The 12,321-nt window shown below is 58.8% G+C and overlaps 1 protein-coding gene across 2 annotated transcripts in view; it reads right to left on the bottom strand.

Moving 5' to 3' along the window:
• RIPOR3 (RIPOR family member 3) overlaps positions 1-12,321 on the bottom strand; it is a 73,803-nt gene that overhangs the window by 15,584 nt on the left and 45,898 nt on the right. Inside the window, exons 1-6 of one of the 2 annotated variants that reach the window (XM_078443954.2) lie at positions 10,641-10,937; positions 6,093-6,239; positions 2,729-2,807; positions 1,167-1,190; positions 845-898; positions 99-248 (exon numbers count right to left, since the gene is read on the bottom strand). In XM_078443954.2, coding sequence (XP_078300080.2) covers positions 99-248; positions 845-898; positions 1,167-1,190; positions 2,729-2,807; positions 6,093-6,239; positions 10,641-10,705 — 519 coding nt within the window. In that variant the 5' untranslated portion in view covers positions 10,706-10,937. Of the gene's footprint in view, positions 1-98; positions 249-844; positions 899-1,166; positions 1,191-2,728; positions 2,808-6,092; positions 6,240-10,640; positions 10,938-12,321 lie in introns of those variants that run through there. The other variant, XM_078443953.2, reaches the window with a different exon arrangement.

Here is a 12,321-nt window from a genome sequence, read left to right on the forward strand (position 1 = left end):
CAGCCGGAGGCCCCAGGGAGCAGATGGCAATGGTCCTCGGGGTCCAGCCCCCCCAACACACACACACGTAGCCCTCTGCCCCCCTCACTGCCCCCCACCTCGGTGCACTCCTGCAGGCTGCGGCCCAGCTCCTGCAGGCTCTCCCGGGAGGCGCGGCTGGGCGGGCACCTGGAGAAGGCCCTCTGCATGTTGGAGGCCCCGTCGCGCAGGCGGCACTGGATGCAGTAGCCCTCGTAGAGTTCGTCCACCTGCGGGGGGCGCGCAGGCTGGTGGGCGCGGGGGCCCCAGGCCTGCCTGCCACTCTCACCCTCGGGAGAGGCCGCGCTGCCCTGGGTCCCCTGCCCCGGAGAGTGTGAGCCCCCGGGGGCAGGGGTCACATCGCTCATCCACTCCTGTGCCCGGCGCCCGGTGGACGCCTGCGCACGAACCGGCTGGGCGAAGGCATCGCTTCCCCTCTCCCTGCCCCACTTTTGGGCTGCAAAACAGGGGAGGTGGGTTTGTGATATCCTGCCCGGCCAGAACATGGAAGAGTTGGTAGGTAAAAGCTTGAAGGGCTTGCTGTGTGACCTTGGGCCTGTCTCTGTCCCTCTCTGGGCCTGTACTCTCCCATCTCTGCAGTGGGGTGGTTGGACTCAGTCTCTCACCCTGTGAGCTGGAGCATGAATGCGGTCTTTTAAACCCCACAATCCTGGGGAGCCCAGCCACCCCCTGACCCACCCCCCCCCACCCCCTGCCTCAGGGCCCAACTCTTGCATTTCCTGGGCCTCCTTGGCCACCCCCCCCCCCCCCCCCCCCGCCCAGCAAGCCCCAGCCCTGCCCCGTGACATCCAGGAGGCAGGCTGACCTTGCTGATGTGAAACTCCATCTTCCGGATGTGCCTTTCCACAGAGCGTGTTTGCTTCTCCCAGAAAAAGAGAAGGTACTTTGAAAGTAGCCTGGGCCACCCCCTCCCCGGCCCCCACCTCCTGCCCCTTCCTCGGGTCCTAACACAGAACTGGGCTCCCAGCCAGGCCAGCCCCTCAGCATCCTCGTGGCTGAGCCCGTTTCCCCATTTTACAACTGGGGAGGAAACCTCCTGTAGGATGGCCTGAGGGACGAAACGCGGGCAATGACATCAGTCCCCCATGAGCCCACCTTGCTTACCGCAGACAGAAAGTCTCACCCACCTTGTCCAGGTCGTAATAGAAAGCCTGTGGGAAGGAGAGTGGGGAGAGACAGGTGTCAGGGCTCTGGGTGCTCCTCCACGACCCACGTGGCTACATCCCAGGGGCACCTGAGCTCGGAGGTAGGAAAACCAGCAGCCACTCCCTCCTCTGGGCCCTGCAGTCAGCGGCCCGGTTCCAGACTGTTCCAGGCCGAGGGGGAAGAGTGGAAAACGCATGCGCTTTGGGTGAGGCAGTTCTGGGCCTGGCTGTGTTTCCCAGCCGTGTGTCCCAGGCCAGTTACTCAACGTCTCTGAGCCTCTACCTCCTCATGGAAAATGGAGTGGCCACAGAACACATCACCTGCCCCGCAGGGTTGCTGTGAAGGGCAAAGGATGAGGTAAGCCCTCAACAAAATGGGGGTCACTGTGATTTGATTGTTTAAGGGGTGATTTCAGCCATGGCCAGAAGAACCGAAAGCAGTGGGGGTGGAGGAGGCAGCCAGCGTCCCCCCCCCCCCCACCACCACCCCAAAGCCTGGGGGTTCAGGCTTTGGGAAATGCAAATCCAGACTGGTCCAGCCACGCCAGGGGCCAGGGGCCAGCCAGGCAAATCTCAGTGTAAAGGGCCAGACAATAAAACTTTGGCTTTGGGGGCCGCATGGTCTCACCATGGTAGTCTGAACTCAGCCACAGACCACATGTCAGTGATGGGTGTGGCCCGTGCTGATAAACTTTATTTCCAAATAGGCCCTAGCTCGCCCGAGTAGCTGAAATCACTCTATTTGAGCCTGGAGGCGTTTCTACAAGGTTGGAGCTTCACCGGGGAGAAAAAGCAAGACGTGGGGGAGCGGGGAGAATTGTGACTTCATTCTTCTAACACTGACCCAAACCTTCCATGCGCTTCCCGTATGGATGTTTACATGACGATGGGACCGGGGAGGAAACTGTGGAAGGTGAACCACCAGATTGTCCTCAGGGGTCGAACAGCGTGGGACACAGAAGACTGAGGGGAGAGCGGCATGAGGCTGGAAGGAGGGAGGGATCAAACCCTCCAGAAGTGTGTGCTTTCCCACGAATGCATTTATGAGAAACGATACATGTGCGGTTATGAGAGGAAAACTCCGTGTTAGAAATAAAGAAATGGGGAAGTTCCCGAGGCTTTGGAAAGAAAAGTAACTGTGCAGGAAAAGTCAAGAAGCAGCAGCGTCCAGGGAGGCGGGACCCCACGTCCGTCAGCCCACTGTGCGGCCCCAGGGCGGCCACGCCTTCCCTTGCCTCAGTGTGCCCATCTGTGAAAAGGGAGTAGCGAAAACGGATGAGCCTTTATATGGCTGCCCACCTCACAGTTACTTCTAGAGCCAGAGAGTGGAGGTGGACCCTGCCCGAGACTGTGGACTCCTGAATCTTGAGGCAGGGGGCAGGGGGAGGGGGGAGGAGGGAGGGCAGAAGCTTCCCAACAGTCTGTGAGGTTAAATTCCGGGACTGAGATTTACACCCGTGATGCGGGCAGGGGGGGTGAGGGAGAGTCCGTCTTTGTACCCCAGGGAGGCTGCTCGGGCGGGAAGGGGCAGGGAGAGGTCTCACCAGCCTGGAATTCCTGCGGGTGTCCTTGTGGCGCCCTGACAGGTAATCCAGCTCGGCCTGCTGGGTGCACAGATACTCCCTGCGAGGAGAACGAGGAAGAGGAGTTTGCAAAGTAGCCAAAGAAGAAGAAGAAAGACACGGCCCGGTGCCCAGGGTTCCGGAGTGGAGGCAGCCCCAGCTGCCGGCTCGGAGAATAGAGGTGGTTCTGAGCCGGCTCAGCGGTCAGAGGGGCCGCGCCGTCTCGCCCACCGGAAGCCGGGCCCCAGCTCGCTCAACCTGCAGACCCCACACGCTGGGGGCTGTGTGCCCAGCGCTGTGCAGAATGAGGAACCTCTCCATTGACAGGTGCTATTGTTATTATGCCCATTTTAGAGATGGGCAAACTGACCCTGAAAATTGGCAAATAACTCAAGCGCAGAGTCACAGCAGGGACGAGGCCGAACCCGCGTCTGAAAGCAGCAGTGGCCTCCGGAGGCCGCCCTCTTCACCCCAGCCCACGGGGAGGTCAGCGAGAGCCCGCCTCCCTCACGGACGAAGACAGGCCATCCTGCTGTCGGCCTGTGTAGGGCCAAGGACCAGAGAGGGGCTGGAAGACCCATTCTGGGACGCACAGAGAGAGCTGTGTGGCTGGAGGGGACGCTTCACGTTCTTTTCCAGCCAAAGAGCCTTAGATGTGAAGCGTGAGGTCTGCACACGAGAGCCACAGTGAGGCCCCGTCCTGCTTCATCAGAGTTTACTAGGCCACCCCAGGAAGGTGACTCGCCCTCTCTGGGCCCACTTGCACCACCATCTGCCAGGCCGCAGCTCACTCAGGGGGTGGGCTCCCCAGGAAGAAGGGGGTGCTGTTGAGTGAGCCCAGACCGGTCTCCAACGTGAGGTCCTTACAGGAATCACCAGAGCGGTCCTGGGAGATGCGCCCCTTGAAGACAGGCTCCAGGCACCCGGCCCCAGCTCCCGCTCCGCGCCAGTGCAGGTGGGGCGTGCGGTGCGCCCCGTGGGTGGCGGATGACAGATGTCCCCTGGGCTGGCGGTCAGGGCTTGGCGAGGGGGGGCAGGTGACCTTTCCCCGGAGCCCGGGGCGGGTGGGGGAGGGTTGCGGACAGAGGGCGGGTCGGCACTGGCCCCGGAGCCCCACTCCCTGCTTCCTGGCCGTAGGATCCTGGACGAGCTGTGTCCCCTCTTTGGGACTCAGTTTCCTCTCCGGGAAAAGGTGAGGAGGCTCTCTGATAGCGTTCTTCAGGGATTCAATGGCGAGATGCCGCTGCTGCTGTTGTCACTGCTATTAATTAGTGAGAAACAGGGCAGGATCGCAAGAGGCGGAGGGTGGGACAGGCCTCCGGCCGGAAGGAACGGCGGCGTGCGATTCAGGACACGCGCATGCGCGCTGAACGAGGAACCTGGGGCGCGGCAGCCTCCGCGGACGCTCCCCTGCCCGGGAGCTGCTCAGCAAGGGCCACGGCACAGGTACAGGAGGGCAGATGGGGCATTTGGGGAACCAGTGGAGGCGGGGAGTGAATAATAGAAGAGTCTAGAAAGGTTGAAGGTCAGAAAGGACCCTGAATGCCCCCCCGAGGGTAGTAGGGAGCCATGGGAGAGACGAGCAGAGCAGGGGTGGCAGGTGGAGAAGGGGTCGGTGGGGACGGGGCTGGGACAGCAGCAAGGGGGCTGCTGGGAGAGAGGAGGCCCCTGGACTGGGTGTCACGGAGTCGAGGAACCTGGAGGGGCTACGTGGCGGCCCCCCCATGTGACTTATTCACGGGGCAACACTGCACTGAAACCACAGTTCTCTCTCGAGCCCTGACCTCTTCCGTGAACCTCGGGTTTGTGCCCGAACTACCTCTTTTCATCTCCACTTGGACGATCTCTCTCTCTCTCTCTCCTCTCTCTCTCCTCTCTCTCCCCCCAGTCCCTCCCTCAGTCAATCCCGTCTGCTCCACCTTCAAAATGTATCCTGAAACTGACCCTGTCCCCTGCCCACCCACCCAGCTGCCACCTGGTCAAGTCCGCCATCGTCTGCCACCTGGACCCTTGTAGTGACCTTCTTACAGGCCTCCCCGCCCCTCGCAGCCCATTTTCCACGTACGGCCAGAGAGTCTTGTTAAAACTGAACTCAGACCACACCCTTCCCCCCCCCCCACCCCCCGCGCAGAACCCAGCTCACCCAGAGTGAACACTAAGTGCTCACGGGCCCCATGTCATCTGGTCCCCATTGCCCCCAGACCTCCTCACCCTTGCCTCCCTCTCTCAGCTCCCATGCCGGCCTGCTCACTATGCCCCTAATGCTCTGATCATGCTCCTGCCCCAGGGCCTTTGCACATGTGGCTCCCTCGGCCTGGAATGTTCTTTATCCATTACCTGCTGGGCTCACTCCTTCACCCCTTCAGGTTTTTGCTCAAATGGCACCTTCTTAAACGAGACCTTCTTTGAACCCCTTATTCAAAATCAGCTCCACACCTTACCTTGATTTGTTTTCTACCATGGTACTTCCCACCATCTGACCTATTTCTGTATTTTGCTTTTCTGCCCTGTTTATTGTCTGTCTCCCATTAGGAGGCTCCACGGGGGCAGGGGTTTCCGTGTTTTATTCACTCCCACACCTTGTGCCTGGCCCTCCGTTAGCCCTCAAGAAAAGCGCATGGAGTGGGGCACGTGGGTGGCTCAGTCGGCTACGTGTCTGACTTGATTCCGGCTCAGGTCGTGATCCCACAGTTTGTGAGTTTGAGCCCCACGTGGGGCTCTGCACTGACAGTGTGGAGCCTACGTGGGATTTTCTCTCTCTCTCCCTCTCTCTCTGCTCCTCCCCACCCCCCTCAAAATATAAACAGATACACTTTAAAAAAAATAGGTGGAGTCAGTGACCGAATCTTCCTGTTCTGGCCTCTGCCCAGCTAGCCAGCCCAACTCTCTCCTTCACTCAAATCCAGCCACCTGGGCCTCCTGCCCTACATTCTCCTACCTCAGGGCCTTTGCCCGCGCTGTTCCCCCTGCCTGGGACGCTTATCTCCCAGAGCCCAGCACAACCGTCGGGACCTCCTTGGTGGGTCTCCTCTGCCTCTCCATCGCCTTCCTCCGCGCACTCGGGGCTGCTGGGAGTTCTGTTACTGCTTACGTCACTTCTGTTTGGCCATCTCCCCTCTCCACCATAAGCTCCCTGAGGCCAGCATCCCCCCCGCGGCGTTCACTGTGTCCCCAGCGCCGAAGGGTGGGCCTGAGCGCGTGGCTGCACCCGGGACGCGCTTGTGGACTGCAGGAGCTCCCTCCTTGGCCTCTGGCAGACAAGACCCGACCGTGTTCTCTGAGGAGAGGCAGAGCGGAGAAGCGGCAGAGAACGCACGTTTCAGGGGCAACAAACACTGGTCCTTACTCGAGGCCTCTCTTGAGTGCTTCGAAGATCTTCTTCACCTGCTGTGGCTTGGGGTCCGGGCAGACGGACCCCTTCCGCAGCGTGCCGTACATCTTGGAGGATTTGGCAGGCATTCGAGCTCTCACGGAGTTCCCGTGGATGGACTTTCTGTGAGAAGGAATGAGGGGCAGGGCTGGGATCCGGACAAAGCCCTCCCCGGCCGGGGGGGGGGGGGGACCGGTGGCCAGAGCCCGGGGCGGTCAGGAGGCCTGGCTGAGTCCCGCCCCGCCACCGCCGAGCCGTGTGAGCTCAGGAAAGTGGCCGGGACTCTCCAGCCCGAATGCCAGTGTTTTCGGCTCAGTGTGGTCTGTCCGTCGGACAAAACTACTTGGGAGGCCAAATCGTAGCCGTGGGACGTTCCCGTGGGTGGGCACTTGCTAGCTTTGCCTGCACAGGACCCACGCCTCTCCCTCTATTACTAACACCCCAGTTTTCCTCCGGGGCCCCTCCCCAACTCCGCTGTTCATGCATGTGGTTTGGAGGGAGGTGGCTTGACAAATCACCACACACACAGACACACACACACACACACACACACACACACACCTGCACACACATACACAGGCATTCCGAAGCAAATGCATGTCTCAGGCCTGGAGTCAACATACTCCATTTCCCTGGCTCAGGGAGAGGCACAGGACACAAATCTGTCCAGTAACCCTGCCAGGAGTTTGGTTCCAGATTCACAGACAGGAAAAGGATTCTTTCTTCTGACATTGCTATTCCGGGGGAACATACACCTGGAACAGCCAGCCATTTCCTTTGCATCATGTAGGGGGAATGGAGGCAACACAGGGAGGAGCAGGTGGAGGCAGACCAATTCCACACGACCATGAGCTCCTGGATCCAGCTATGCCTGAAGCTAGACCTGCCCGTGGAATTTCACTTACATGAACCAGTTGGTTCTCTTTTCTGCCTAAGCCTTTTGGAGTTGGGGTTGGGGACTGAATGATCTTAAAAACTGATGTCCCCAGGAGCACCTGGGTGGCTCAGTTGGTTGGGCATCCGACTTCGGCCCAGGTCGTGATCTCACAGCTTGTGGGTTCGAGCCCCACGTCAGACTTTGTGCTGACAGCTCAGAGCCTGGAGCCTGCGTCAGATTCTGTGTCTCCCTCTCTCTCTCTGACCCTCCCCTGTTCACACTCTGTCTCTCTCTCTTAAAAATAAATAAACATTTGGGGCGCCTGGATGGTGCAGTCAGTTAAGCGTCCGACTCTGTTTCGGCTCAGGTCACGATCTCATGGTTCATGAGTTTGATCCCTACGTCAGGCTCCGTGCTGACAGTGCAGAGCCTGCTTGAGATTCTCTCTCTCCCTCTCTCTCTCTGCCCCTCCCCCCCCACACTCTCTCTGTCTCTCTCTCTCAAAAAAAAAAAAATAAACTTAAAAAGATTTTAAAAACATAAACACTAAAAAAAAATTTTTAAGGAAAAAAAAAAAAAAGAACTGATGTTTCCCAGCAGTGACAGCTGTGTCTCTCAGCCCTTGAGGGGTACACCAGCATTTCAGGATTGATTACAGTAGTACAGGGTTACAGTCCCGGGCTGGTTTCACTGGCACCTAAGCCCCTTCTAGAATCCTATGCCTCGTCCACTAAGTGCAAGACCAGGGCTGCCTCCGTCCGTCCTCTTAAAGACATTGTTTCCCAGGTATCCCTGCACCAGACGTGGCTTCAGGACTCCCTTCTCACGGGAGAAACAAGAGTGGAAATAACACTCGAACGTCTGGGTCAGTCTCTCAAAGAAGCTTCTAGCTTTTCCTTCCAGCTGCCTCCCTCCCTGTCTTCCTCTCGGGTGCACTGAGGAGCCTGCTTCAACCTGTGCTCTAAGGTTCCTTGGGGATGGAGACAGAGGGGGAGGGAGGGGGAGAGACGGAGAGGGAGGGAGGGGGAGAGAGTGAGCACGAGCAGGAAGGGGGGAGGGGAGCAGGGGGGAATAACCAGTTTTATTTGTTTTTTTGTCAAATGTACTTCACCTCTACACTGAGGTACTACCCAAGCCTCAGTTATTTATCTGTCAAATGGGAAAACAATAGACCCTAAATGAGAGAGCAGTGCTGGGAATTCTCTGAGACACCAGGGGAAACATTCGGCACAATGGAGGCAGTGGGTGCCTAATAAATGTTTGCTACCGTTATGATAATCACATCCCATCTGTATCTGTCCCTGCGCCCACAGCCTGGAAAACAGTAGGTGCTCAGTAAAAACTGAACGGGATGAGGGAAATACAGTGTGTCGTGGGGACTAGAGAAGAGAGAGTTGGGGGAGCCCAAGGGCTCAGCGGGACCTCAAGGGAAGAACAGGATGAAGGGTCGTCCCAAGAAGGGTGTTCTGAATCGGGGGACAGTGAGTCAGGGTGGAGGGGAGGACGCGGTCCAGTCTGTGTGTGATGCTGGGCGGACAGCAAGGAGAAGGCTTGACCGAAACAGAGTGAGGAGACCCTTCCCGCCCTGTGGGAGCCGAGGAGGGGGAGCGGGGAGGAGTGGGTCAGCTCCCAGCTTCACAGACCTGGACGATGACAATCCGGGAGCATCGTGACGGTGCCCGGATAGAAGGTGCCCCCTGAGTGTCTGTTGCTTCCCACCCCTGCTGTAGGAGCTTTAAATAAACATCGATTTTAACCCCATTGCAAGGTAGGGAACCGGAGGCTCAGAGAAGTGACTTGCCCCAGATCACGTGAGTGACAGAGCTGGGACCCAAACCCAAACATGGGCAGATTCCCAGCCCGGGATCTGAACCACCCCTCTGGGGGCAAGGGGCAGGGTTCCCTCAGGGTCCTCAGAATCATCTGGAGGACCCAGGCTCAGATTGCCGAGCCCTCTCAGCAGAGGCCCCAGTCTCAGGTTCAGCAGGTCTGGGGCGAGGCCTGAGAATCTGCATTTCTAACACGTTCCTAGGTGCTGCCAGTGTTGCTGGTCCAAGGACCACGCTTTGAGGACCACCGTCTTAGGGGATTCACTCGGGGCACATCCTCCTGCTGGAAACCCAGGTATGCATCTCCCCGGGAGCCCTTCAGAGTTTGCTGCACTTTTGCGGCCCCAAATCAAGGGAACCGGACCCCCCGACTCACTCAAACACTCACAGAGGGGCTTTCTGCGAATCAGGCACCATGGTGGGAGCCGAGGGCCTGGGGTCCTACCCTCGAAGACTCCCCGTCCCCGGGAAGAGGGGAGGATTGAGGTCTGGAGAGCCAGGCAGGGGGCAGGCAGGACACAGCTTCCAGCTCCTTCGGCAGGCCTGACAAGTTCACTCCGGAGCCCCAAGAGGCTGAACGGGCAGCCAGGCTGTACATCCAGCCCAGCCAGATGTGGCACATTCCACACACAGATACAGACACCTGCTGTTGACTCAGCAGAGAGGAGCTGCCCCGGCCGCCCCTCCGGTTGGGTTCCCTACCCCGGGAATCCTCGCCATGTTACATGCCAACGATCCAGAAATAGCGATCCCCGGCCCTGCCCACGCCCTGAGAACTGGGTCCTAGGGGATGTTGCAGCAAGGAAGGATCGGGGGGAGCAGGGGACTTGCCACGCTGGGAGCTTATGTCGTCTCATGAGACACAAGCTCCTGGTCAACCACCCATGGACAAATCCCAGCCCCGGGGGTCATAGGTACTTAACCTCCTAGAGACGCAGTTTCCTCATTTGTAAAGGGCAGAGAAGAGTGCCTACCCCATAGACCAGTCATGAGACCATCATTCACTCAACAAACATTTACTGAGCACTTACGGCACACCAACCAGCATTCAAGGGGCTGGAGGTAAAACAGAGACCAAAGCAAGTAAAAGCTGTGTCCCCGCGAGCTGCCATGCCAGCTGGGGGAGGCGGTGGGACAGCCGGCACAGGCTCTGCAGCTAGGTGCCCGTGTCTCTATTCGGTAACCCCAGTTACAAGCTGTGTGACCTTGGGTAGGTTAACGAACCTCTCTGTGCCTCAGTTTTCGCATCTGTAAAATAGGGCCCGGGGAAAGCGTTGCTGTATGCGTTAATAAATGTAAAGGGGTTTGAGTAGTGCCCGGCAAAGGACAAGGGTTCCGTATGTGTCAAAGTTAAAGAAGACAATAGGAGCGCCTGGGTGGCTCCGTTGGTTGAATCTGACCCTTGACTTCGGCTCAGGTCACGATCTCATGATTTGTGAGTTCGAGCCCTGCGTCGGGCTCTGCACGGACAGTGTAGAGTCTGCTTGGGATTCTCTCTCTCCCTTTCTCTCTGCCCCTCCCCCTGCTCGCGCTCTCTCTCAAACTAAATACATAAATTTAAAATATAAATAAATCAGTAAGATAATAAATATCCAGGCCCTCGAAGGGGCTGCCCTCCCTCCACCCTCCCCCTGCCTGAGGCCACACCACCCACCTCCTCGAGCAGGCCGTCCACAAAGTTGACATGCCAGGCGGGCAGAGGCGGGCAGGGCTGCAGCCTTCGGAGAGGCGGGTTTCGGACGGGCTCAGGCCCCTGGCAGGTGGGGTGCGCGAGCAACTCTGGGGGGGGGGGGGGTGCCGCGCAGGAGCCCAGCTCACCTGCCAGCTCCCAGGGGTCCCCGGCCCCCGGGGGGTGCGTACCCTCTGCCGGTCCCCGCTGCCATCTACCCGGAGACCTCCTCACCCTCACCGCTGCGGCCGCGCCTGGCTTCACTGACTCCCGGGGAAGCTCTGAGCTCAGTGCTCTCGTCTGAGGTTCAGCGGGACGGGCGCGGTGCCGGGCTGCTGGCTCAGCCGGGGAAGTGCAGCCTTCAGATGGCGAAATCGGGCTGCGTGTCTGGCCCGGTGATACAGCCGCCAGGGCAGAGAGCGAGCTCCGGGGGCGGGTGTCTCACCGGCTCTGGGAGCACTCAGTAAATATTAAACAGCCCCTGGCATGCCAGACAAGCTTCCGGAAGGACACGTGCCACCCGGTGGCCCCAGCCCTCACGTGAGGCCACCGGGACGGTCTTTCTGCCTGATCGTCCAGGGGAAACACTTTGTCGGAGGCCCGGTGCACGGCCGCTGCAAGTGCGGGACCTGGGGGCAGGCGGGGCTGGGTGTGGCCGGGGGGCAACGATAGGACCAACTGGACACGTTTCGGGCGAGGACTCAGTGGGCCGACGGTGTAAGCTAACCCTGTCTCTATGCCTGGTGGCCCTGGATGGGTGGGCATGATGAGGAACAGAGCAGAGCAGGGAGAGCACCTCCACCATATCCTTTCTCCAACCTCCTTTCCTTGAAAATCAAAGGTTTACTACTTAGTTTTCACACCCCCACTTCCTCTCAGCAGAGGAATTCCTGAGGTGGTGAGGACCTGGCAGGGGCTCCTAGCTCAGGAGGGTACCCTCCTGACAGCCTGGGGGAGAGGAGACCTGGCTGAGGAGTGACCGGAAGGGGGTAAGAGCAGCCACGCCTGTGAATCGGGGCAGAATGGGACAGCATCATTCATAGCAATCATTCACACCTTAGTATAAAATTTCCCCACCAGATAGATCACTTCCTCAGGTGAATTCTTTGATTATGGAATAAAAAGCCATGTCCAGAGTCAAAAGGGTTTCAGGTTCCAGGGCAGGGGCAGAGGTTGGACAAAGGGGACATCAATGAGCTTCAATCCCCAGCTCTCCTATCTGAGGTTATTTTTACCTGCCCTGCCCCAGCCACTGGGTGCCTTGGCAATGTGTCTGTGATTCAGCCTGGTTGGATTACCTGAGAAATAAGGCCAGAAGGTGAGGCCTGAAACCCAATCTAGGCCGTCCAGCCCCAGAGCCAAGGGTCCAGACTCCTGGGAGCCAAGGGTCCAGACTCCTGGGAGCTGGCCAGAGACAGGAAGTTAAAAATAGATGCGCTCTTCCCCATCCTCGTGGGCAGCTTCTTCCTTACCCTTGGAAAAGGGCACTGAGGAGACTAGATGCCACTCAGGGACCTCAGAACCCACCCAGGCTGGTGGCTCCAGAATTCTCCAGAATTCTCAGAGCAGGAGAAGGAGAAGGAGCCACCAGGAGAGTGGCTATTCCGGGATATTTACAGCCATCAAGGTCATCTGTCTTAGACCAGGATGCAGACCTTGCCAGACGTGATCTTGTCTTTGCTGATGGCCAGTGAGCCATAGCGGGACAGGGTCAGACCTCTCTGTCTTCTTCCCGCCCAGAGTGCTGACCTCAGGAGTCCTGGGGACACTACCTGGGCAGAGCTCCTGACTGGGGCCTGTGGGAACATTCCCATGGAGGCAGGAAGTCCA

This window comes from Panthera onca, chromosome A3 (genome assembly GCF_046562875.1).
Source record: "Panthera onca isolate mPanOnc1 chromosome A3, mPanOnc1 haplotype 2, whole genome shotgun sequence".
Classification (NCBI taxonomy): domain Eukaryota; kingdom Metazoa; phylum Chordata; class Mammalia; order Carnivora; family Felidae; genus Panthera; species Panthera onca.